A 27,140-nucleotide genomic window follows, 5' to 3' on the forward strand; every position below is an offset into this window, starting at 1 on the left:
TGGTAGGCAACATTGCATGCCATGTTCCTAACCTACAGTGAGCTCGTGGCCAGGTGTCCTTTTTCTTCTCTCCTTCTTATTTCAAGAGATAGTGTAAAATCTATAGAAGGCAACAGATACAAGACTCATAAAAATTCTGTATATTTTGTGTTCCCTCTGAGTTGCCATATAACTTTATTTGCAGATTTTTTTGAATGTATACTTTGTGTACGTCACTTAAAAGACATGTCCTACTGGTCTCTTGTAGAAATGCGTTGCCCCATCCTCCAGAAACCATCAGGTGTAACAATTCTCCCTCCCAGATGTGGGCTGCAGCCTGCCGTTTCTGGGACTGTGTGCCAGCTGAGCTGTCCCCAAGGATTCATCTTGTCTGGAGCTAGAGAAGAACTAAGGTGCATTTCATTTGGGAGATGGAGTGCAAACATCCAGGAGGCTCAGTGTAAAGGTAGAGACCAGCACAAAATCATTTCTGTGTACACGTGTGCAGGACTGAAGGGAAGCACACAGCAAGTAATTGAGTGAGGACGGGTTTGAACTGGGGAAAGCAAGATTTAAACAGTCTGTAAAAAGTGTTGCATGTACCATTATAGCTTGGCTGTCAGATTACTTGTAGTTTGAAATAAAAATGTGGAGTTCAGAGATTGCTTCAGTGCCATCTGATAGTGGTCATCATCAACTGTCCCTCCTGGGATCCATCTCACAAGTCTGCTGTTGGGAAGCTGCCTTCTAAAAGGCCTGATGTGCAGGTAAATTCAAAATTTCAAAGTAAAAGTGAAAGCTCTTAGCTTAAAGATAGCCAAAGTGGAACCCACACTCCTAGTAAAAAAAACAGTTATAATAATACTGTTAGTGGCTTAGCACAGGTTTATGTAGGCCCTGTAGTCAGAGCAAATCTGTAAACACTGTGTGAACCTGGGCTGATAGACAGACTATAGCGGGATGGTTCATGTCAGTTGTCTTTGAACTGACTATGGCTGTTGACATGCCCCAAGCAACAATACACAAGAGTTAAGGCCAAAATTGGCTGACACAAGTGCACAGAGTATAAAGATGGGCAGACGATTGTTACGTGTATTTGAGTATGGTTCTGCCATGTTTACCCACCTCTTCTAAAAATGTTGGGTTATTTATTCCCTTACACACATGCATAGTGAGTTGGAAGGAGTTTGGCTTTGCGTTATAGGAGGATAGAAACAAAAGTGCAGTTTGTCTGAGAATATGCTATTCACCTCTTCATGAACTATTGTGCTCCTAGAACTAATGCTTTCACCCCAAACTGGGGCCCTCGCCAGCCACTAGGTGAAAGAACAGTACAGAAAATAGTTACAGCAGTCATCATGCCAGGTCACTTCAGAAACTGAGGTGGGAACTTTTTTCCCTGTAATGGCCAGGAAGATTTTATCCCTCTCTTTAAACATATTATTTCCCACTCTGTGATGTACAACATATTGTTTTTCTGAATCTTTTATGTAAACCTATGCCAAACCACAGTTTTTAATATTTGATGGGATCCCAGAACAAGGCTACAAGCAGAAGTGCTTGGGCCAAGATAAAGCAGAATGGCTTGGGTTCAAGCTTTTACCAGTGCATAAAACCCTAAAAGAGGCACCAAGAAACTCTGAAGGTTATTCTTCTCTAGTAAAAAGGAACAGTTGCATTTCAATTGCTTTCATTCTTGTTATTGTTTCTCTCTATTTTGCTGCCAACATATTTGGCCAATTCAAAATAGCCATTTTCTTTCTGACTTATTTATTAGTCTTTTTACAGAGTTTCACTTTTAATGGAATTTGCCCCAGTCTGAAGGCTGTGGTCAGGGGATTGTGAACCATAACTAATAGTTATTGAGAAGAGTGCATTTCTAATAAAATTTTCATCAGAATGAGTTCAGAGGAAGGCAAAATCACTTGTATTTATTACTTTGCACTCTTAATTACAGAGGTTTAATTGCCTGAGTTATATCTTTACCGGAACTATTTAGTAATAAAAATATAAGTGATATCAGTTCTGAGCTGTTTTAAAGCCTCCTGGGCATAGAGGAGTTCAGAGCTGAATGCATCCTTGTCTCATGAGTCTAGAAGCTATTTATCAAACAACACTACAGCAATAAAATAACCTGACCACAAATGTTTTGGGAGGCTCCATGCCAAGGAGATGAGGAAGTACTTTAAGTTTGTCAGAGAAACTTGAGGCTTAAATGTTGATGGTGATATTACCCATATTGTGCCACAAGTCCTTTCAAACTACCCAGCATTGTCACGTATGTCACAAGAAGACTCCATTTGTCCTACATAATACCTTTTAGCAGGAGTCCATTGAGGAACATTTAAAGCAGCTGGTGCCAGAAATCTTGCCATTGTTTCTTTCATGTGGGTTCCACACCATGCTCCAGGGAATTTGAGAGTCACTACTGTCTTGTTTGTAGTACATTTACCATGTTACAAATAGTGGGGTTTTTTTAAGTCACTGATTATTAGAAACAAGTGTTTTCGTGTGTGTGTGTCGTGTGTGCACAGTGAAAGGACAGAGAAGCCATTCCTTCTTAATGAGTGTGTGTATAATGACTGGATGAATAATAAGAAAAACAAGTTCAGTCTGTCTTACTTATTCATTGTTTTATGGTTGTATGTAGAAACCAGAGTCTTATTGTGCTCGGTGATATACAAAAATAGTCACTTCCCCAGGGGAATTTACTGTTTATGTATGAGCCTGTAGGCAAGAATCAAAAAGGGGCAGAGACAGGAAGTTTGCAAAAATGTGTGTATTTATATTCTAGGCAGCACAAAAAACAGTGGTTATAACAAGTTGCAGTCTAATCATTATAAAGTTTTTATTTCTATTATCACACATATAAAACTAATTTGTCTTTTTCTGGATCAGATATTGAAGCTCCTCGGATCCACTGTCCAGAAAATATCGAGGCTGAGACTCTGGAACATTATAACTCTGCTAATATCAGCTGGCAGATACCAACAGCTGAGGATAACTCTGGAGATGAGGCAAGTTAAAATCTATACATTTGAGTGGAGGTAGTCTTTTTTTAGCTAGCAATTTCAAATTAATTTTAGAATGTTTTTCTTGTGACAACCAGGAGTAGAAGAAAAATCTGCAGAAAAGTTTGTACCTTGAGAATTCAGCATTTTCTGTCTTGGTTAGTGTTGTGCAGTCACAGGACACTCTGCATGGTGTTTAAGTGCATAAAATCTCATATGGTTAATTTATATGGTCAAAAGAAAGAATGTGCCCTTGTTTATAAGACGGAGACAGCTGTTTTAAAAATGAGCTCTTAGAATGTGAAGAAGTTTAATAAACTCTTCTCAGAAGGAAGTAAACCAGTTCATTAATCTAAAAGGCTAACAAGAACATACTGTGATAAGTAAAAGCTCGTTTCAGCTTCCCAAGTGAGAAAGAAAAATCTCATTTTCCTATCCGATGCAAGACTCAGATGCAGGCCTTTGGCTACTATGGGTGTCAGAGCTCTGGAAATGGAGTTAGAAGGAAAACTTGCTCCAGAGCTGTTTCATAAAGAGTAACATTCCCTACAGGCTCAGACATGATCAAGTTACAGCAGTTACAGCAACCGAGTATTTTATCATGAGTCAGCAGAGGAACAGTGACTCTGTGTGTGCTTTTAATTTGCTGCAAACGCAGGCGGTTTTGCACTTGGCAACTAAGCAATCCTAGTAAAAGAGGTTCAAGTTCACACGTCTTTTGCTGTAGCGTAGCCATAGTCAGGTACTGTAGCTCTGCTGACACAGGGTCATTCATTGAACTGTAGGAACGAAGTGCTTAGCTCTTAGTTGTAGCTGGTTTGTCAAAGCCATGGTTGTCAGATAAACCGCTTTGTTCACATGAAACCAGTTCTTCTAAAGAGGAGTTCCTTAAGACAGTTCTAACCCATATGAAAGATCAGTAGACAACGTAAGTGCAGTTTACTCCAAGGGTAGGGTTCCTTTGCCATGCCATAATGTTTTGAAGCATCTGTGGGCTATTGACTCATAATGAGTCCATATTAAAACTGGATATGTCAGTACTTATAGCCCACAACTGTCTGCTCTGACCATCTCCCAGATCTGCTGCCCTTGCAGCTGAAGAGCTGAACTGCAGACAAAAGCAGGTTCTGAGCTGGCAAAGTGTGTGTCCAGTGCAGTGAGGCAAACAAGAGTCAGTCTTGAGTTTTCTTAATGCACATTGCTGTAAAGTGCAGCAGGTTGGGGTCCAAATTGTGACTGAGTAAATCCCTGTTGCCATAAAGAAGGTATTCTTGAGAAGGCAAGCAGAGCACTCTGTTGTGAAGTCCTCCCTTATTACTTGAAGAGGCTATTTGCATTAAAAGTGACTAGGGTTGACATTGAAGGATACTTTTTGTGGTCATTCCCTGAAACATGAGTGTCGTGATTACTAACCAGCTTTGTTTTTTAAATAACAAGTGTTTTCCTATAAAAGGTCTCAGTTCACGTTACCCCAGCTTTCATACCACCATTTCTTCTCCCAATCGGTGAAGTTGCCATTACTTACACAGCAGCTGATAAGTCGGGCAATGAGGCAAGCTGTACATTCTGTGTCAAGGTTATTGGTAAGTGCTGCTAAAAATCACTGGGGAAGAGTCTCTCATGGTTGAAACCTTCTAATTTTGTGCAGAAATAGACTATGAGTCACTGTGGCCATTATGTGTGCAGGTATAAGCCCAGGACTAATACCATTTTAATAAATGCTTTGCTGATCTTGGGTCATAGTTTGCATAGTGTGCAGTCATTGTTCCCAGATGTTCAGTTTGAGTTGTGTTTTGTTCTGCTGTTCATTCTGAATGTTAAGATTTCTCCACAGAGTGGTAGATTAAATGCCTTATTGTGTTGTCACTTATTGCCTTCATCATATGTTTTTTTTTTCCTTCTTGAATGACTCCAACAAAATTTCCAAGGTTCCCCCACATCGCCGATGCAAATACATTGTTCAAGTATTTCTGTCAGACAGTTGTGTTATTCAGCAGTCCTGTTAAACAAGGTTTGCTCTCTAGAAAGCGAACAGAATGTAGAAACCATGAGTTCAGCAGAAGAATGTCTTGTCCATTCCCTCAGCATCTACCCGTTGCAGCAGCTTACAAGTGTGCCACGTAACTTTGTTGTATCTTATGATGTGAACTTAAAACTGTTGTTTACCTGACTTCTAATTATAGATTTCATTTGAGTGTGGTGGCAGTTCAGTAAGCTAATGTCATGCCATCCTTTCAAATTCTGCAGATGCAGAACCTCCCGTAATTGACAGATGCAGATCTCCACCACCCATGCAAGCAGCAGAGAATGAGTACCCAGCAACATGGGAAGAACCACAATTTTCAGACAACTCAGGTGAGGTAGTGCACCCCAAAACATGCATGCAACAGTGGAAGCATAGAGAACTCCAACCTGTTCACCCTTGATCCCTTAGAGTTTAAGATTTTTTGAGGATTTTTACTTGTTTAAGAATGTAATTTGGAAGACCTGCTGCTATTTCCTTCTCCATTTGTCAAGGTTGGGTGTGAGTAAACCTCTCTCACTTACTGATGTTTTAGGTTGTCTTTTAACTCTTCTAGGTGCTCCACTGACTGTCTTTAGGAGTCATGCACCTGGAGATCTTTTTCCCAAAGGAGAGACAACAGTTCAATACACAGCCGTGGATCCCTCTGGCAATAACAGGACATGTGAGATCCACATTGTCATCAAAGGTTTGTTTCTTAGTCTTCTCATCAAGAGTGTATGGCATTGTTTTAACTGGATATCATAAAGAATGCAATGCTACTCCACTTTTTCATTTAGTCTCCACTTTTTCTTTTAGTTACTCCCATTTTATATTGTAGTAACTTGAAGGTAGTCAGCATATTTATTAGTACCAATGAATAAACTGCCTAAGACTGAAGCAGCACAGCAGTGAATTTGGTCCTATAAATTAAAATTAGGTGTAAAAGCTCTGAAATTATGATTCATTGGTAATGGATCCATTTGTTTCTCAGTGACAGATACCACAGGAAATGAATTAATAGGTGTTTACTGAAGTCTTCAAATCTGTAGGTAAAAAGGAAACCTTTGTGGAAATATTTCTGTAATCATCTACAAATATTGTAGTAGATACTAGAACACTATATTTTAGAAGCTGTCTGTGCCTATAGATATACTAGTGCATTTGTGCGTGTTGCATAGACACCTTTTCCCCGCAGTTCACTTTCTTCTTTATGAAGTTGTTAAGTATTGGATGAAAATTCTACTTCATCTCGCAGAGAAGTAGAATGTCTCAGTTGGACATCTGTATAAAAAAATCTGTTAGTGAAGAGACAATTTAAAATTATGCAAACTGCAATTTTGGTTATAGCTTTTAGAAAAGGTAAGCTACACATGGATGTGCTAATTTCTGATTTGCTGTAAATCTTAGCAAGAACAAGCCCGTGCTTAGAATTGGCATTATTTCAAGTTCTACAGCACCTCAGACTTTTTGTGGTTCAGTGTTTGTGACATAATGCTTTCAGACGTTCACAACCTCCTTCACAATTTGGCCGTTAAAATAACCCATAACTGAAGTTTTACAGTCAGTGCTTCCTAAAATGATTCTTCCAAGTCCATGTGTTGTTGCAATAGTGCAGAATGGATAATGCTTAGTTTCAGAGTTCAAGTTGTAAGATGGTTTGCTAAGAATCTATTGTATGAAAGTTCATGTAAAAATTTAGATTAATGTTTTGTATTGTTTTAGTAAGTACATGCTTGAGCATGTACCTTTGCAGAAGTAGTACAGAAGGATTTGCGTCTTGCATTTCTGAGTATCACAATTTTTTTTAAGTCTTCATGTTTATGGATTTCAAATTGCAGTGGCATATTTTGAGAATAAGTTAACAGTAGCCTCATCCTGCCTTTACGGAAGTAACAAATAATACTTTCACAGACTTCAACAGAGGCAAGATGAGGTTGATACTAAGTACTTTTGGAAGCCCTATCAGTGCTGTTTTCCTGTGTGCTTGCTTACTTCACCGCATTCATCAATATAAAAATGTTTGTATTTTTCATAGGTTCTCCTTGTGAAATCTCCTTTGAGCCCGTGAATGGTGATTTTACATGCACTTCAGATGACGCAGGAGTTAATTGCACATTGCACTGTGCAGAGGGTTATAGCTTTTCAGAAGGAACAAGTGAAAACTACTATTGTGCATATGAGGATGGTGTCTGGAAGCCACCTTATTCTCCAGAGTGGCCTGGCTGCTCTTGTAAGTCTCTCTGTTGCTAAAATGAATCTGCAACTCATAGAACACTCTATGTCTAATGAGGAAGTAAACAAAAATATTTTAGAAAGTATGACTTCTATTTAGTGATAACAAATCTTCTCTGTCCTCTGCATTCAAATTGCTACAAATACTGTGAAAGAATGCCTAGACGTCACTAAACGTGTTATTTCAGAAGCTGTCTAAAACACAAAAATTTGAATCCCAGGAATCGCAAAATAGCAAAGATGGCAAAGTAGGCAAGGTCCGTCACTATTTTGAATTGGTATTTGAAACAGTTTGTTTACAAACACTAACAGTGGCTTTTCAGTAGGAATGTCAACAGTATTTGCAACGTTCCAAGTGCACAGTGCATGCTGTCCTTACATACCTAATTATCACCAAATCACGAGCATTTATGTATTTTCTTTGAGATGGACACATGCAACACCTCAGCTGTGGAATTTCCCAGCTTTGGTGATATTTTAATAATAAATATATTAGAGCTACATATGAAGCCAGTCTTGGCACCATGTGGCATCCATTTACATCAGAGTGGATTTTATGGTTTCAGCAAACAAGAGTAGTGTTTCAGCTATGAGCAAATGAAAGTTATGTTTCAGAGCCATCTAGCAATTCAAAATCTGTAACTTGAACACTTAGGAACTTCGATTTGCTTGAATTCTGGATGAGAATTTTTCATATTTAGCCTAGCAGCATTACTAAGAAGACTTCCAATATTTATTGCTTCGCTCTCAGTAACAAGCAAGTGTGGAGTTTAGTTGACAGCTCACAGGTTTCTTCCATTAAGAAAATGCTAAAATAGAAAAATTACAGACTTTTTTTTAATGTCTGTTAGCTTTCCCAATAAATTTGGTGCCTGCCAAAGGGCTATATTCAGCTGTATTGGCTGAAGTATGAGTGATCCATTTTCATGTATACAACACTGGGAATTTAGGTTGCTGATTTAAAGACAATGCATCTTAACTTAGTAATTCCAGTTTTAGCCTGAACAATCTTGCTTTTAGCTCTGAAACTCTTGAACTGATCAGTAAAAGTTTATTTCTCCAACATTTTTCAGTAAATCGTTTTGCTAACCACGGGTTCAAATCCTTTGAGATGTTCTACAAAGCAACACGGTGTGATGACAACAATCTTCTACATAGCTTTACTGATGCGTTCCAAAGTGCGCTTGGTAAAATGGTAGGTTAGTAAATACTCCTTCCTTTTACACACTTTTTAAAAACATGCCTCATTGTTACTTTTCCCAGCTAACTAATTTCATTCGAGGAAAATATAACAGAAACCCATAAATGAAATTTGTGCTTTTTCAGAAGATGACAAGTCTCCTTTAAAAATAAAGATGATTCACTGGTATTTTAATGTTATTCATTCAGTCTTCAACATGGAGTTTCACAGGACAGAATTTATAGAAGTGTGCAAGTAGCTTAGGGACCTGGCACTCATAGATTTTCATAGGCTTCCAAAGAGAATCTGTATAGTTTTGAAAACCCCAGTCAATTGTTCGCTAACCTCAGTGTTGTTTTTGAAAGTTGGATATGATTATAATAAAATATATGTACTTTACATAGAATATATATAGCATATATCCATATAATATAAACTAATATACCTGTTATACAACTAGATAAATTCCACATTTGGTGCCTAAGCCATAGAATCATAGAATAATTTGCGTTGGAAGGGACCTTTAAAGGCCATCTAGTTCAACCTTCCAACAATGAGCAGGGACATCTTCAACTTAAATCCAGTAGTAGTGATTTAAATAATTTGCTCACATTTCTTGAGTTTCTGAGTTCTCAGTCTTACCATTAAGAACTGCATAGCACTGAATTTGAAGGGGTAGCATGTTCCTTCTCTACCATGACTCTTGCTTTCCACTGCAGTATCACAGTCTTCCCTCTTAATCCACGAATCTGTCCTCAGCTGCAAAGCAGAAGCAGCAGGACTTTGAGTTGTGGTCTCAGGAGTGGATGTCCAGGCCTAGTGTGATAGCATTGCACCAGAAGAGAACACTGGGCACTTACAGATGTCTTACAGGACAAGGCCCGTATGCTAAAAGCTTGTCTACTACCTAAAAAGCATCGTTAGCACATACAGTTAAAGGACAAACTCCTGCAACTTTGGAATATATGTCAGTAGCCCTTGTCAAATGGCTGAAAACTTACATTCAGGCATTACTTCAGGCAATCTTGAACCTAAATATCTCTTAATCTCTTGCCTTGCTTCAAGTTTGTTCTCTTCCAGTAGAGAAATCTTGGCTGGTTTTATTTCTGTTCCATTCCCCTAAGAGCCAGCTGCCACCAGTTTCCAGTGCTTAGACTGTTACTATCAGCAAGCAAAAGATACAAGAAAAAAATGCTTAGTTTGCTTAGTAATTGCTTCCCAAGCAATTACATCAAAATGCAGTAATCTGGGAAAACAGAAAGGCTGTTTTGAATATGCCTATTCCCACTCGCAAGAATTTGAAATTTTAGCAGAGATCTGAAAAGGGCAGGGTAATGGGCAGGAGCAATCTTTCCAATAAAAACTGTTACGGAAAAAGCAAAACAATTCCAAAACATGACCTAGGGCCCAACTTGCTTGAAACCTTTCTGGGAAAAGCAAGAAGTCCAAATATTGTCAGAAATCATGCATTCATCTATTCTTATCTAATCTCCACTGCTTTTGTGGAGAGAAGAAATCAACAATACCAGAAAGGTTTCTGCCAAGTTTTCTGTTCCGTGGTTTCTGTCCTTCTCAGATGATTTTCCCTGTCCTCTGAGGTCTCTTGGTGGAATGCATGAGTGCCTTTCCATGGGTACGGAGAGGTGGGTATGAAGAAATAAGGTTTGAAAGCTAGAAACAAAGTGACAGCATTGTTGTAAACCTGACAGAATTAACATACTACATAGCTGGAAAAACGACAGATGTTTTCAAGTGTATGAACTCTCCTGTCATCTTCAGCAGGGAGAAAGTGGTTTCTGTAGTGGTTAACTGAATGGTCATCTGATTATTTTACTTGTAAAAAATACCTTCTATAACAAAGAGCTTGTATACCTACAACTTGCCCTCTTATTTCCCGGCTTTATCAATAGAACATACTTCTTCCAGCAGACCTTGCCAGGGTTATGAGGGACATGAAAGGGGAAATATAGTGTCACTGGCAGGACCAGTGCTTTACATTTTAACTATAAGTTTTTATAAGTCAGGGGACGGGACTATGTGGTTTTATTTTTTAATGTTATTATTCTTTATGTTGGAAGGTCCCATCATTCTGTAATGATGTTGATGATATTGACTGCAGATTGGAAGATCAGACACAGAAACATTGCTTGGAATATAATTACGATTACGAAAATGGATTTGCCATTGGTAATTATTGATTGCATAGATTTTTAGCCATCCAGGTTTAACGCAGCATCATTCCTTTTGTAATGAAGTATGCAATGTGTTGTGTGAGATATTTTTAAAAAATAACTATAGAGATCTTAAGATAGTGAGCAATTATGTAATAGTTTTTATAACATTATTATGGAACTATTCACTCTTTTGACACTGCTTTCTATATAGTGTAGAGGAAAAGTTTACTGAAATGCCTCATGAGGGGGAGGGGAAAAAAGGTACACACACACGCAGAGTCCTACAAACCTGCTTGGTTAGCCTGGAAGAAAGCAACTTTTAAAAAACACACAGTTTCAAAACAAAATACTGAAAAAATACAATAGATGGTTCTGGAGATTATTAAGAAAATGAGGAGCATCCTTGATGCTGGTTCAGATCAGCATAGAACCCTCACAGTGTAAAGCTATCCAAGCTTAAGCTTGCTCATTAGCTGAGAAATGACTTCCTGTCTACAAGGGCAAATTTTGAAGGATGGCTGTAGCCATCAGAGTCAAAGCTGTGACAGTCCTAGTGATTGTTCCCACTTCACTTTATGCCAAGTAAGTTGTCATTTTCAGTCCAGTTTTGAACAGGTTAGTGTCCATGTTGTACTGCTGTTGTCCTTGGCATTTCCGAGTCCCATGGGGGTGAGACTAAAACCAGGTAACTTACATTGCCTATCTTAACAGGAGGCATTTTGGCAGATCAGCATCAGAATATACACTCTGTCATAGGACTGTGGGTCTTTTGCAGGTTTGTAGTGGAGTTACTTGGTAGAGCTTCTTGCTTAGTCTCACCTTTTAGACATGCTTCACTGAGCTTGAGAGCACATTTGCTTGCCATCAAGCACGGAGGCCTGGGTGTTCAGTTTGTAGTTGTCATCAGGGTAAGGATGAACATTGATGACATTGATGGTAGCTGGAGCTAACTTGTAAAGGTACTTGGAGGAAGCAGTGTTGAGGACATGGGGTGTAGGGTCCTAGTCTCTTCTGGTTCATATCAACCTCTTACCAGAATAACCTTGTTGGTGTTTTTCTGGAGTTTCTCATGATTTTACATTGTGGAGGCAGGAGAGGAGAACTCTTGTCTCAGGTCATAAGAGACAGCAGTTTAAAAAATTAGTTGTGGAATACTCAGTATTAACCACAAAGCTGGGGGGTTAACTTTTCCTAGTTTTCACTGTAAATTAAGCATAACCCAGGTGACTGCTAACAGGTGATTGGCAGAATTTTTTTTTACCTTCATATTTTTTTTAAAAAAGGTAGATCAGTGAAATTGACCATGCACCTCTAGATTTAGTCATTATGAAAATGTAGATTATGTAGAGAAATAATTGTTTAATTGTTTCTGTTGAAAGCATGTTGTAGGTGAAGGATGTTACACAGGGGGTGAATTTGGCTCACTGTGTGTAACAGGAAATGCCGGTCTGGCGGGGAATAAGCACATAAGGTAATGCTACCAGCAGACAATGATAGAACTGTTCAGGGGTTGTGAGAAGAAGATGCAATGGAGACGTGTGGCACAGGCCATGTTGTCTGTAATTAAGCAGGAAGAGGAAGAGAGAGCAATATGGAACTGTTTAAGAAGATGTTGTTGGCAGGTGAGGGTCCTTGCAATACAGGGGAAAAGAAAGAATTGCAACCTGTAAATTTTATAGCACTGTTTCTTTAAATCTTTGGCTAACTGCACAAGATTCAGGATCTCTAGGATACCAGTTAGGAATGAGGCTGGTTTTTGCTTTTTCTTTAGTCAAAACGCTGGTACAATAGGCACCTGTGCAGAGGTAAAGCCAGCACGCATCATCTGGAGCTTCAAACAGAGCCCATTCTATTGGGGATGTATTTTAGAAGTAAGTACAGGCACTTCTTTTCCATGTGATATTGCTTGTCTTTTTCTTCTTTCTCTGCCGTACAGGACCTGCTGGCTGGGGGGCAGCAAACCAGCTGGATTATTCCTATGATGATTTTGTTGATGCAGCACAAGAAGACGACTTATCCAAGCATCTCTCTGCCTCTGTAAAGGCAGCACCTGCTCGAGTCAAAAGGCATAAGCTGAACGTTCCAATGACCGACCACAAAATCAAGTTAATATTTAACATCACGGGTGAGAGAAGTCAAAATATCATCCTTCTCCTACTTCCTCTTTTTAAAAAACATGTTTCTAATACATTCTGATGTATTAGAAAGTAAGTAAAGAAAGTCTAAGTAAAACTTAGCCTTCAGTTCACAAAGCCTGTTGGAGATTTAGATGACGGTTTTCTGCAGATGTTCGTAGCCCCATTTCATCACAGACTTTCGGCTTGGCGGAACATCACAGCCTCATGTTCATTGGGAGCGTTGTGCACATGGCCTCCTTTCCACTTCCCACTGGCAAGCTTGCTTGTTGCGCTCTTGCTATGCTCCAGAGTACACTGGAAATGCTGTCTCTGAAGTCTGTGCTTTTTGTGTTCTCTGTTTATATCCCAGCTAGCGTGCCACTGCCTGATGAAAGGAATGATACACTGGAACTGGAGAACCAGCGACGGCTCCTTAAAACTCTGGAGATGATCACGAACAGGCTGAATAGGACTCTCAATAAGGAGCCCATGTATTCTTTTCAGTTTGCATCCGAACTCATAGTAGCGGACAGCAACTCACTGGAGACCGAGAAGGCCTTTCTTTTCTGCAGGCCTGGTTCTGTGCTGAGGGGGAGAATGTGTGGTAAGCCAGATGACTTGCTCCTTACATGTATTTAGAATTCTTTTGAAAAACAAGGTTTTAGAGGATGTTTGCAGCAGGTTATGGTTTGACACAGTCCAGTGCTCGTGGTGTCCCAGAACAATAAACTGCAAAAATGCTTTGCACAGTTTGACTTCCAGAGGATGTTTATGTTCCTAACCAAGATCCATGGAAAAAGGACACTTCTGTACCCAGGATTCCACTCCCATGGGGAAATCAGGCATATCCACACTTGGTGATACACAGGAAAATAGTGTTTGGTATGCAGTCTTTTAACCCTATCAGTCTTGTGGGTGATGTATAGCTTAGATAGGGAACTGGATTCCATTTCCTGTGCATAGTGAGATATTTGCAGTGTTCCAGAGAGATGCCCCATTTGCTGAGGAAGAGAGGCATGTTTCGGATAAACATGGTTTGACTAAGTGGGAATTCCAGAGGCAAGACAAGTATTTATGATTGTGGACTCTGAGGGGAACCTTATGTTTCGAACATTACAGTCAACTGCCCTTTGGGTACCTATTACTCCCTGGAGCATCATACCTGTGAAAGCTGCTGGACTGGATCCTACCAAGATGAGGAAGGGCAGCTGGAATGCAAAAGTTGTCCATCTGGTAGCTATACAGAGTATCTGCACTCTAGGAGCATCTCTGAATGCAAAGGTGAGAACTTTGTCTTCTTCAGACAGCCATTTCTGAATGCCTGGTGGCATCCTTTTGGTCCCCATGGTGGGATTACTGGAATGAGGTTAGCCTGTGAAATGAGGAGCAGTCCTAAATGCCCCTTGATGCGTATGTAAAGAGAAAAACAGAGATTTTCACCACTGTTACGGCAGGCAGGGTGTCTGGGCAGATGTTTTAAGTGTTTCATTTCTGACTTCGTTCCGCAAGATTATGAACCCATTTTGCAGGGACTAATACACTTAAAATAATTCCATTCTTGTCTTTGCCAGCCCCTCTCCATCATACCATGATCAAAGATAAAATGTCTGCATCCTACACTACAGTGCCATGGCACTGAGCACTTCAGCACTGCTATCTCTTTGTGACTTGTTCTGAAAAAGAAAATGCTAGTTTTATTTCCTGTTTATTGTCTTATCCTTAATTTTGTTGATTAAAAATGAGTGACTGAGTTGCAATAAATCATCTGTGAAGCTGATTGGAAGAGAATTACCTGGTTAATAATTCACAAAGGCACTATCAGTAACTTACCACAATTCCTTTTTTTTGCTCTTTGTACCGATGAAGTCCTTCAGAGTAGAGTAAGCTCTAGAAATAAAAGTCCCTGTGACATGTATTGTGATTTCAGCATTCTTTTCAGAGGTCAGGAGCAATGTTTCCTGTTGGACATTGCTTAATCTTTATAAATTCTTACTGCCTTACAGCTCAGTGCAAACAAGGAACATATTCATCTAATGGTCTTGAGACCTGTGAAACATGTCCTCTTGGCACATATCAACCAGCATTTGGATCCAAGAATTGCATCTCTTGTCCAGAAAATACATCAACGGTAAAAAGAGGCGCAGTGGATGTCTCAGCTTGTGGAGGTTTGTAAAAAAAGGGGCTATGAAATTTTTTAAATTAAATTCTAAAAATTTCTAAATGTTGTTTAAACATCAACTATTGTAATCCAATTCATCTGCCTGAGATTGAATTCAGCTTCTGGTTAAGTGTGGATGAAGCAGCATTTCCCAGCAAAATGATAGGTCATTTACTTATACCCTGATTATTTCAAATGCCTTCCTTTTGATTTCCCACATGGATTCTTATCTAAAGATGAATAAAATGAGATATGTGATTGGTACCTACATGAAAATAAAACCTTTTTCCTTTCAGAAGAGAAACGGAATGACAGGATGTTTGTCACTGTTATCTCCGGAACAGCTCCCGCATCTTCTATACAAAAATACTGAATTTTAACACAGCTTGTTCCATAACTTTTTTTCAAGAAATTGTCCTCAACTGTCTTTGGGAAGCTTTGTGAGAAGGATTCCCAGGGGAAATAGTTTTCAGGGATTAATGGTACAAAAAAAGTCTTGTCTTTTGTCCTTACTCCTTCTTGAGGAGGAAAAAAACAAAAACAAAAAGAGGTAGGAGAGGTACAAGGGAAAGGAAGTTGCATTTGAAAGGTGCCCCGAGAGCAGCAAAAGGAATAGATAAAAATACTTCCCCAATATTTGTGTAGTCCTTTGAGAACCACAGGTCACCTAAAAGCACAATTTAGATAAGTATCTCCTAGAGTTGTGAGTTCCTGGCAGGTTTCATCCTATTTAAGTCTGAGGAAGGACTATGAGGGGAGGAGAAAAAAAGATCAGGAAGAGGTGGAGGACGGTAGGGTGGGTGTGCAAGTGATCACTCAAAAAATATCCTTTTTTTCTTGCAGTACCATGTCTTGCAGGCGAGTTTTCTCGCACAGGTTTGACACCTTGCTACCCTTGTCCCAGAGACTACTATCAACCAGACCCGGGAAAGTCCTACTGCTTGTCTTGTCCCTTTTATGGAACAACAACTGTCATTGGTGCCAGATCCATCACAGATTGTTCAAGTAAGCCAAATTATCTCTGCTGGAGAAAGTGAATAAAGGGAACATCTAAAGGATGGGCAGCAGTAGCCTTGACGGAAAACATCCCACTTACTCTCCTAACAAACGTAGACCTTCCATTTCAGCCAACGAAGTTCACAGCTGGCTTTGCCTACTGGTGTTGCCTGTGTTACGTAGGAGTGACTGTGATACATACCAAGGCTCAGTAATAGAGTATACACATACAGAGTATATATATACACACACACATTGTATATGTATACTATATATACACTATAGAGAATGTTTTATATATACACAAATATATATACATATGTATGTGTGTATAAATACACATTAAATATATTTTAGATGTACACGCACCTATATGTGTTTTAGAAATGTATGTGGTTACAAATACATATTTGTGTAAAATATATGTAAAACACTATGTGGTTACTATAAAGTTTGCTTTTTATATCCACGAATTCACTTTTTTCAGCATACCTTTAGCTGCATTACTAACAGGCAATTATTATGCCCTCATGGAATAGGGACCATGCCATACAGTGTTATTAACAGCACTTTCATATCTTTCCTCTTTAGGTTTTGGCTCCACCTTTTCAGCAGCTGAGGAAAGTGTAATGATGGTACCAGCCTCCCCAGAAAATATCAGGAAGCAGTACAAAGTCAGCAGTCAGGCAAGGACAAGATATATTTTCCCGTGTTATCTCAAATGAAAGAAAGAGTGCCTTATGCAGCAGTAAATGACTAAAGCCTTTTTAAATGTAATTATTATGCTGAGTGTATTTTCTGAAGAGATGAGAGCGATGGTCATGAGGGGAACACTTAAACTCCCTTTGTAATCATAGAAGCAGTTTCGCTGAACAAAGGAGACTGCATCAGCCATTGTCAATCTTAAATTCGGGAATTGAATCCTTCACCTCATGTATGAAATATTTATCACACTTACAAAAGAAATGTAAAGTCCATGGAGGAAGTTCAGCCAACCTCTAAAAAGTAGATGGACTACACTCCGTAATCTGATGTTTTCCATATGCTGAATTCCAGAAAATGCTACCAGGCATCTAAGTCCCAGTTGTAAAATCTTTGTTTTACTTATTGCAACATAGATACATTTGAGAGGAGGCAAACAGAGCTCCCTTCTGCTGTGAGTACCCCCTTTGAAATACAGGCAAGTCCTCATGTGAAACCGCTCTAGTGAGGATGTTTGCCAGAGGGGCCCCCTTGCCCCCACCATTCCCCCACCTTGGTCTGTAACTCTGGCAAGGCTGCCTTGTTTGCATCTAGAGTTAGGATATTGTGTCAACAGGAGCAAAGCTGACTGGCGATAAATTTGGCCTGAACCATTATGTAACATACGGACAGGTGACAAACTGATCTCTTGTGGTTTTGGTTGGCCATTTACTCAAGGGCTTTGCTGAATTCAGGTTTGCTACATTAGAAAGAGTAACACCACACAGTGAAGTTCCCCACCAGTTCACCTGATGACTAGTAGCAGGAAGTGATTAACTGACGTAAAAGCACGCGAAGTAGAGAATTCTGATATAAAAGACAGCATAATATAAAATGTCACCTGTGAATCATAATTAAGAAAAATCTAAGGGGAACAACTGCGATGATCGCATTTTGCTAAGTAAAAGGTGATTTAAAAATAATAATACTTCAGAGTCCCGGTATTTTTCTCTACAAAAGGGATCGTTGTTGTGCTGAGGAGACAAAGAGGAAGAGCTAGAAGTTAATGTCAGTGACTTTTTTTCCCCAGCTTTCCAAAGTGACTATAGGGTGTGCAGTTTAAAATTAGAGTATTTTGTGTAACCTGTATTTCCACATTTACAGTAATTGTATCGTTCTTGCTTCTGGCAGGTCTTTCATGAGTGTTTCCTGGAACCATGCCACAACAATGGGACGTGCAAACAATTGGGAAGTGGATATATTTGCATATGCCCGCTTGGATATACAGGTGAATCAATGAGGAGAAGGTGGAGGAGCTAACATGTCTCCATGCGATCAACATAAGCAAGCATAAAGGAGCAAAACATTGCAGTGCAAGAGTATGGCCTAAGTAACTGAAATATCTGTCACAGATTTACCATACATAAGTATTAAGAAAACAAATAGTTCCCCATGTTCTTACTGAATTATATCTTGTTTAGCAGAAAAGGATTTTGAATGGGGTTTCTTTTAGTGGAGTTAGTGGATTTGAAAATCCTATCACTTGGCAATATTTATGATAAGCAAAAGCTGGAAATTTGCATTCTAAGCAGCTAGTTCCACTGAATCTGCCAGTACGCCTCTTCAGTGTTAGCTTTCCCATTGCTCCAAAGCAAACAGATGACTTGCTATTCAGCTATTATCAAGAAGTGATCTCTGTTACTTGTGATAGGTACTAAGTGCCACTGTCTGGAACTGATCAGTCTGTTGCCTGATGTGCATCCTACCTTTATAACATTTTGTCTCAGATCTGTGTTAAAACACAATCTAAAGAGAAGATAATAAACCTGAATGTCTGGTAATGGATGCAATTAATCAGTCATGTTTTCCTACATTAAGTAGTCATGACCTTTATGTTTCTGAACAATTTCAAATTTTGTCTCCCTGTTCTCAGTCCTCTATTTTGCATTCTAGGGTTGAAATGTGAAACAGAAGTGGATGAGTGTAAATCATCTCCTTGTCACAACAATGGAATGTGTAAGGATGGCACTGGGAGCTTTGTTTGCCATTGTCAACCAGGCTATACAGGTAATTTGTTTCACTTCATAGCTCTTCTTCAGACAGGCATTGTTTCTGTGCCAAGTAGATAACGCAAAACACAAGGGCTGTATAATTCCACATCTGTGGAATTATAACAGGAAAGCAATCTGATCTACGTGTTATTCACTGTATGTGAATAGGTATTGAAATAAAAGTATGAGCATTCAAGGACAGTCTGTGTGCATGTGTGTGCATGTATGCTTCTGTTTTGTGACATTTCTGGTCTGAAAAAAAAGGAATTATGTTTAGGGAGTTATTATATACTCACAGGGAAAATGCTTGTGAGACTGCATATGGCCTGACTAGACAAAGCATTTATGCAGTTGCTTTACTCCAGCCCTATTGAGTAAGTGAGTGGGCTTTTTCTTGTCTTTTTTCTCAGTGTTTTTAACTCTCATCTGCATGCATGTTGAAGGTGTTGAAATCTGTGGGGAAACTGACATGCTTGAGAATTTTGCCAAAACAGCAACTAATTTCTAAGTATTGAAATGTTGAGGAGATAATTTTGCATGATTAAAAAGAGACCTGGTGGTTTCCACCTGAAATGATCTCCCTCATTTTTCATGTTTATGGCTATACATTTATTGACAGCAACAGTTGCTGGGTATTTTTTAAACTTTACAAAGACAAACAATGGACTTCACATCTTTCACATCCCAGCATCTAAATGACACAGATCGTCTCTGTAGATGTTTGCAGTAGTGCAGTCAAACATGGAATTTTATCACCTGACCTCAAACATGGAATTTTATCACCTGATCTTGGTAGCCTTTCATTATGCAAGCAATGTGGTGCTGTTCTGTCTTCCACATTCAGTCACTGCAGCATGCAGACCTTGAATATGTCTTGATTATGTCTTGTAACCCTTGCTGTTTGAAGGTCTCTTCTGTGAGGAAGACATAAATGAATGTAGCTCCAGTCCATGTTTGAATGGAGCCCACTGTGTTGATGGCAAGAATGGTTACCGCTGCACGTGTGCAAAAGGGTTCACAGGTACACCTTTTTCTGTTTTAAGTCAGCATTCACTCTTTTTGACCAAAAAAGATGTCTTCCTACCCTGTCCAAAGTATTTTAATCTCATTGCTATATATTACATATATTGTACATTGATAGGGATGTACTAGATTCCCTAGGTCCATGTAATCTCTCAGAGCCCCTGTAGTGTAAGTGTGGCTTCAGAAGGATTTACTAAGTGATCGATCTTCTATTCCTAGTTTTGCCATGAACTCACTGTGTGATGTTGAGGAAAGAATAAGGACTTTCACATGGGTGCAAATTGTTACTTTTCATTTTATTTTAAAAAGAGAAATTTTATAACAGTAGGCAAGATGGTCTATATTAAAACTACTCCCCATCCCCATACACAGCTTTCTACTGCTTACACAGATTTCTGTAACAACTAGGGCATACCTGTTGATTATCATATTGCCAAAGAGCTCCACTATAAAATCACACGCAGTTTCTTCATTCTTTGGTGCTTGTAACATAGAGCCTCTTTCACAGCAGAAATCCTGGTTTCTGCCTTTCATGTTTCTCCTTAGGGTTAAGGTTCCAGCCAAATGTCTTTTGTTAGGAGCTTTTCATTAGTTGTTCAGAATAGTTTCTCAAGTGATTTCCTGAATCAACCCAAATTACTCACATAACGGGCAATATCTGAATATCCATTTAAATTCCCCCCAGTTTGCTGTTAATTTCTACAACTGCAAAGATGGTTCCTGTAATTCTTCTATGACCACTTAACCTTAATTAATGGAGTAAATCCCAAACCTGCATGGCTACCCTGGTGATTGCTGTTTCCCAGAAGATCAGCAACAGTCCTTAAAAAACAGAGATGGTTTAGTAATCTACTTTATCTTAGATTAATTTAAAGCAGAGCTGTGACTTTGTTCTTTTCTTCTCAGGTGCTCACTGTGAAATGGAGGTCAATGAATGCCTTTCAAACCCGTGTCTTAATAGGGCTGTTTGTGAAGATGGAGTTGGCAGTTTCTCCTGCAAGTGCCTCCCAGGTTTTACTGGTGTCTTGTGTGAAAGAAACATCGATGAGTGTCTCAGCAGACCCTGTAGGAATGGAGCTACCTGCAGAGATGGTATCAACAGCTTCAGGTGAAAAACAGATGATTGACTGTGGAAAGTCAGATATGTTGTGGTACTTCAGCCGCCTTAGATTTTAGCAAGGCATTTGGCAGCCTGATCCAATGGAAAAGACCCCCTTTGTGCACACTAAAGGAGATTTTAAAAGGCAAGAAAATAAATTCTAGTGACCTCACTCTTAAAAAATTCCAAGGTAGACAGCAAAGAAAATATGCAGTTTGAAGTGTAAGCATGGTAGGACTGCCATGGTTTTAATATTGATCTTCCAAAAGAAATCCACTTTCCCAAGCTTCAAGGGCTTGTCTTGCTTTCCACTAGAAGAATAGGTGATGACCAGTTATGTACCTGGTAATATTACATTTCTATACCCTGCAAGACGGGCATAGCTGTGCATACTGAGAATACAGAGATTAAAATACAAACACCAATGGAATCTTCCAAATATTTCTTTTTATGCTTTAGGGTATCTGAACTCAGATCAGAAGTTAGAAATACCAGTAGCAGTGTCATATCCTAGATCACTGTAGAGATAGAGAGATGGACCAGCTGTTGATGTCTGGGTGTAATAACTCTTTGCCTCCCCAAAGCCCCAGAAGCTTTGATACCTTTCAAACACCTGGGTTTTCCAAGTACCAGAGGTTTTGGTGCCTTTCTACTGCCTTGGTTTTCCCTCACTGTAAGCATATATGCTTGCAAAGTTGAGTACCTCTCATCTATAATTCTGTGGACTCTAGAAGGCATGTTTCACTCACAGGAATGCAATGATTGTCTCTTCTAAATTCATATGAAGAAATGCAGACACTGTGTTTAAATATTGTATTGTCCCTATCAAGAAGAAATACTATGCAGCTAATAGAATACAAGCATACTTGAACAACCAAAATAAAATTCCATTAATTCTGTAGGATCTCTTCTGTTGACTTTTTTTTCTTTTTTTTCCAGTATATGCCATTCCCATTGAAAGACCTGCACTCATGGCCAGGATTCTTCTCATGACAGCAGCCCCCTTTGAAGTGTGTTTCTCTTTTCCTCTGTAGGTGTCTGTGTGTGACAGGGTACACAGGACTAAACTGTGAAGTGAACATCAATGACTGTGACTCCAGTCCCTGCTTAAACCAAGCCACCTGTGTGGATGCCTTGAACTCGTACGTTTGTAAATGTCCCCCTGGCTTTACAGGCAGCAGGTGTGAAACAGGTACACAGGACCAAGTGTCAGAAAAAGGTGGCTTGACTAAGTCTCTGGGCAAGATTTGCACTGGCTGGGCTGATTTCATACAGCTTCCCCAGAAAGCAGCTAGGGTGGTGGGTTGCTTAGAGGCTGAGTGGAGCCTGTGTGACTGGAGTGGTAATAAGTGTAATTGCAGACAAATAACAGCATGTGTGCAATGTCATATTTATATTCATGACTCTTTTCAAAGGCACAGTTCTATCTTTTTAATACCTAGTAGGTCTATTGAGTTTAATTTGTATTTTCTCTGTCTATATGAGTTAATTGGCTCTTTCTGTTTCTTGGATTTCATGTAGGGCTTTGCGTCACAGGGTTGGAGATGAGTATGTGGTAGTGACAGCTTTAGCAGTTCTAAAGGCATCAGGTTCCCTATGGTTGGGCAAAATGGGTCACACCTAGTGCAACTTCCTAGATGATGCTGGACGTAGGCCACGCAACCATAAGGCTGAAATCCATTTGTCTTTTAGCCACTCCATGAAAATTATAAAGTGTTACTCTAGTAGCTGGTGAATCTTTAAACAGAAGCTGAAGAGCCCATGTTGATTTTACAGAGACAGTAGAGGACATACAGGTCATTTAGACCTGCCATCCTGTGTTCAAGTGTAATAACAAACAACTTTCAGAACTCGTAGTTCATTTACATGTAGTATCCTTGTCGCTCTGCATTAAGAGAAGCACAGAAGTGCTGTTCTATACCAGTGCGGTGCATTTCAGGCAGATGGATATGTCATTTCATTGATAGAGGACTGAGAAGCAAGGTTCATGTTCATTGTTTGTTAGATGATCAGCTGCTTCTCCAGTTGTTTGTTTTCAAATGCTGTGTGTTTTCTAGCCTTGCAAAGTTCTGTATGCTGGCTGATGTTAGACTGCTATGCATTCTTTCTACCTCTGATCAATTTAAAGTCAATAATTTTTTGTAGATGGGTTGCATTCCATTTTATTGCTTTTGCTTAGATTCCATTTGATTCTCTTTTTTCATTTTCAGGAATGTAGCTCTGAAAACTCTTTGTCTTTGTTGCAGAACAGTCCTCTGGTTTCAATCTTGATTTTGAAGTCTCTGGTATCTATGGATATGTCATGCTTGATGGTGTTTTTCCATCTCTTGGTGACATCACCTGTACATTCTGGATGAAATCCACTGACACCACAAACTATGGGACTCCCATTTCTTATGCAGTGGAGAATGGAAGTGATAACGCATTTCTTCTGACTGATTACAATGGGTAAATCACATTCTGCTTTTCTGGAGCTTATCTCTTGAATTGATAAAGAAGGCATAGACCAGAAGTCTGAATATCAGTTTTGCCTTCTTTGGTGTAGGAAAATCTGCATTCAAACTCTGTAGCTGGAGTTGCCTCTTTGTTTTGTTTTTCTCCTTGGTTTGTTTCCTTTGTTTTTTGCCAAATAGCAGAGTAATGACAAGGAAGCAATGAAGTTTAGAAAGTAGGATATTTTTGTCTGGACAACATTTACATCATATTTAAATGACACATTGAGACGATTGGATAAAATGGAGATCAGCACTCAGAGTACTTGTAATGTGACTCCAAAAGCAGGGACGGACTCAAGGGATAAGTTTAAGAACCCACTATGCAGCCATCACTTGAGTCTTCATGCTTTGGTACAAAAGCATATTATTTATTTCACCACACTTTACATATGATAACCGTAACTTCCAAGTCCTCTGAGAGAGAGAGGTGTTTTGTATGATGATCTTTCAAGAGAGGTTTCTTGTATGATGTAGACACAGTTACCTCCTTTGTCAAATTACATTTCTTTGAGTTTTTCTTTGAGTCATGTGGGACAGACCATGCATTTAGAGTTGCTGCATGCAACTGAGTATGCCTTCGCCTTCCTTCCATGCAGCTGGGTTCTTTATGTAAATGGGAAAGAGAGGATCACAGACTGTCCTTCCGTGAACGATGGTAACTGGCATCACATTGCAGTCACATGGACATGCACAGATGGGTCATGGAAAGTGTACATCGATGGAAAACTGTCTGATGGAGGCAGCGGGCTCTCTGTTGGCTCAAAAATCCCTGGTATGATTTATTTATATTACACCAGATCTGTTGCCTTCATTCTGGTTTTATTGCAGAATTTTCTATGCCTGCAAGGAAATGTTTATTTTGGTGGTTTTAGTATGTTTTCACATTTTCAACTTTTATGCAGGGCTCATGTTTGCTATTCTTGTTCATGAGGACAGTTCCCTCAGCCTCGCTGCAGACAAAGAGCACATTTCTAGGGTAAACTAGTAGGTAACTTGTTTTGGTGGGGACAGAGTTTAGTCCACAAAAGAGCCTGTGCTGAGCTGATTTTGGAATGGCTTTGTGAGAATATGTTTCTCACACAAAAAACTTAAATTTAACTCCATTTCCCTTACAATTGTGTGCTCAGAGTTGATGGAATTCTCCTCCTTCTTCTCTTCTTCTTCTCCTATTACTTTCAGACATGTTTTTAAAGTTACATTTGCATGTTTTCCTAACAAGGTGGTTAGGAAACTACTTAATTGTTTCCTATGATCAGTGTTCTTTCCAGTAATATCAGAAAACATGAAAAGTAATACCTTCATCATTGAAGAGGTGTGAAAGGCCTGATGTTAGATTGCTGCAAAATTATTTGATTTTGGTAGTGTTTTCATATTGCTACCATCCAAATTTACATAGAGTTTCAAAAATCTATCCATATTTTAAAAAGGATTTAAAAAGTAAAGTATTTAATCTGTGTACCTTATGCTTGCCCTGTCTTTCCCAGTTACATTGGATTTATGTCCAGAGACAAGACCTAAGGAAGTGTGCAGTCTCCATTACTTTTTGCCCTTGTCCACACACTGTGTGGCATACAAAATGCATGCCCATGTCGTCTGTGCTACTAGCCAAGGAGAGGAAATTCAACTTGTATGACATGTCAGAATGTTGACTATCTAATCACCAATATGCTTCTGAGGGTTTGGAATCAAATTTGTCTATCTATCTGACTTTCTAAGCTTTTGTTTAGAGCAGGAAGTGCAAGCTAACACTGTAAAATATGCCCCACCTGCTCAAAACTGCATTTTGCATTGCTCTGTAATATGCTTCAAATACTGAGACAGAAGTGGTCCCTTAGAGCCAATACCATTCCTGAAGCAGCCATGTAAAGTTTCTGCTCTGATCAGCATGAGTTCAGCATTAATACATATTTGAGAGTCACTTCCAAATTGTTATGCTCAGTTAACCTCAGTCTAGCATAAGGTTTCCCAGTGGTTTGCTGAGAGAATTTGGTGAAGGTGGCTGGTCTCCTGCACTACAAAATCTTAGTAACACAAGGTAGCAAAGTTTTGTTTTGCTTAGTTTTCAGTCTTCCTATGGGGATCCCTGCTATAAGGCTTTGTTTCCTATCCCTGTTCTAATTCTCTCTGAGTTTAGGTGGTGGTGCACTTGTACTGGGTCAAGAGCAAGATCAGAAAGGAGAAGGATTCAACCCAGCTGAATCTTTTGTGGGCTCCATCAGCCAGCTCAACATTTGGGACCATGTCCTGTCTCCACAGCAGGTACGTCCTTACTGCAGTGTTTGAGCATAGGGCCCTGAGTGTAGGATGAACATTTGAAAAGCCATTCATTGGATAGACCTCTGTTCCCACAGAATTCACTGGGGACCAGATGAAGCTCTGGCTTAAGATAATAAGTTTAGCGTGGTAAGCAGAGTAGCTTTAAGAAAAACTAGCTGGGTTAAAATCACCACCGAGTCACCTATTTTAACTGAGCCTTTCTGTATTTTGTAGCTTTGAAAGAGAAATGAAGGCAAACACAAAAGCTAGCAGTCCCATTAGAAGTGGGAGAAAACCCAAAGAAATGAGCTCAGGGCTTGTTTTACAGCTTACAGTTCCCTCATGCTGCTGTGTGAAGGCACCGGCAAAACTTCAGAGGGGAGGCATCAGAATTTCTGTCAATGCATTAGACACTGTGAAAAATCGGAACTATGTAGTCCCAGGAAAAGTCTGAATGGGCAGCATAACTGAATATTAGGTACCAAAAATAAAAAAATAAACTTTCACAGAGTTAAAAAATTAATGTAGATCAAAAGATGCCTCCAAGGGCAGTGATCACGCAAATTCTCTGGGAGACAAGCTTCAGTACTCAGTTATCCTCAGACTGAATTTTTTTTCCTTATATCTAGTTGGGACCTCCCACTTCTGTTTATGACTACTGTTTCTGTCTCCTAGCATGCACTGCTGTGAAGAGCCTGATTCTATATACTTGATTACCTCTCCATAGGTACCAGGAGCTGCTATTAGGTGTCCCCAAAGCTATCCCTGCTCCAGGCTGAACCAGCCTTGGTCCCACAGCCTCTTCTCACAGGGCAAATCACCTTTTTGTTGCCCTGCCCTGAACTTGCTGAACTTGCTTGTCAATGCCTTTCTTGTACTGAGGAGCCTAAAATGGAATGCAGTACTCCAGATGTGGCCTAATCAGCACTGAGAAGAGGGAATAATTTCTTCCTTGGTTTTCTGGTTGTGACCCTATCCGCACAGCCAAGGATGCCGTTGGTCCTCATTATTGCCAGAGCGCACTGCTGGCCGATACTTAGCTCACTGCCTGCCAGAGCCCCTAGGTCCTTTTCCACAGAGCTGCTCCCTCTCCAGCCTGTATCAGTCTAAGGTTTTTCCTTCCCATTTGTTCGTGTTGAATTTCATGAGATCTGTGTTGTCCCATTCCTTCAGCCTGCTGAGGTCCCTATGGATGCAGCTCTGTCCTTGACCATACTGACTGGGCCTCCCTGTTGATCTTATCTGCAAACCTGATGATGGTGTGCTCCATCACCACTTCCTGGTCATTAGTATTTCAGTCCTGAAGGTCAGAAACTATGAAACTCTTGGTAACACTTGAAGAGCAAGGACTAATGTTCTAAGTTAGAGGCATTTGTTAGGGGAAGGGTCTTTGGATTAAAAGGTTTTGCTCTTCTTCTGGTGTTTTTTAAGGTTTTACCACTATTTGGAGGTTTATCACTTTTTGTTATCCATGACTGAAATAAGAAATAATAAAATGAGCAAAAAATAGAAGTAAAGCAGAATCTTTGCTTCCGGCATCCAAATGTCTCCTTTGCTTCTTTCTCCTTTTCTTTGATACTTTGGCTTTCTGCTAGGTTCAGAACTGCCCAGCAGTCTGCTACCATTCTAGGCTTTTGGGGTCCCCAATTGTTGCATTGCCAAGTCAAGTCTTCAGGTTTTTGT

The 27,140-nt window shown here is 39.6% G+C and overlaps 1 protein-coding gene across 1 annotated transcript in view; it reads left to right on the top strand.

The window, feature by feature from the left end:
* Positions 1-27,140, top strand: part of SVEP1 (sushi, von Willebrand factor type A, EGF and pentraxin domain containing 1) — a gene marked incomplete at both ends in the record, with an annotated part of 137,495 nt that overhangs the window by 54,891 nt on the left and 55,464 nt on the right. Inside the window, 22 exons of the mRNA XM_082012906.1 lie at positions 248-445; positions 2,878-2,996; positions 4,444-4,573; positions 5,238-5,345; positions 5,570-5,701; positions 7,031-7,225; positions 8,301-8,422; positions 10,486-10,594; positions 12,518-12,706; positions 13,069-13,302; positions 13,818-13,979; positions 14,702-14,863; positions 15,700-15,861; positions 16,444-16,538; positions 17,725-17,821; positions 18,487-18,600; positions 19,492-19,605; positions 20,514-20,715; positions 21,741-21,898; positions 22,953-23,154; positions 23,798-23,973; positions 25,336-25,460. Of these exons, the coding sequence (XP_081869032.1) occupies positions 248-445; positions 2,878-2,996; positions 4,444-4,573; positions 5,238-5,345; positions 5,570-5,701; positions 7,031-7,225; positions 8,301-8,422; positions 10,486-10,594; positions 12,518-12,706; positions 13,069-13,302; positions 13,818-13,979; positions 14,702-14,863; positions 15,700-15,861; positions 16,444-16,538; positions 17,725-17,821; positions 18,487-18,600; positions 19,492-19,605; positions 20,514-20,715; positions 21,741-21,898; positions 22,953-23,154; positions 23,798-23,973; positions 25,336-25,460 (3,305 nt within the window). The remainder of the gene's footprint in view (positions 1-247; positions 446-2,877; positions 2,997-4,443; positions 4,574-5,237; positions 5,346-5,569; positions 5,702-7,030; positions 7,226-8,300; positions 8,423-10,485; positions 10,595-12,517; positions 12,707-13,068; positions 13,303-13,817; positions 13,980-14,701; positions 14,864-15,699; positions 15,862-16,443; positions 16,539-17,724; positions 17,822-18,486; positions 18,601-19,491; positions 19,606-20,513; positions 20,716-21,740; positions 21,899-22,952; positions 23,155-23,797; positions 23,974-25,335; positions 25,461-27,140) is intronic.

This window comes from Phaethon aethereus, assembly GCF_964289735.1.
Source record: "Phaethon aethereus genome assembly, chromosome: Z".
Classification (NCBI taxonomy): Eukaryota; Metazoa; Chordata; class Aves; order Phaethontiformes; family Phaethontidae; genus Phaethon; species Phaethon aethereus.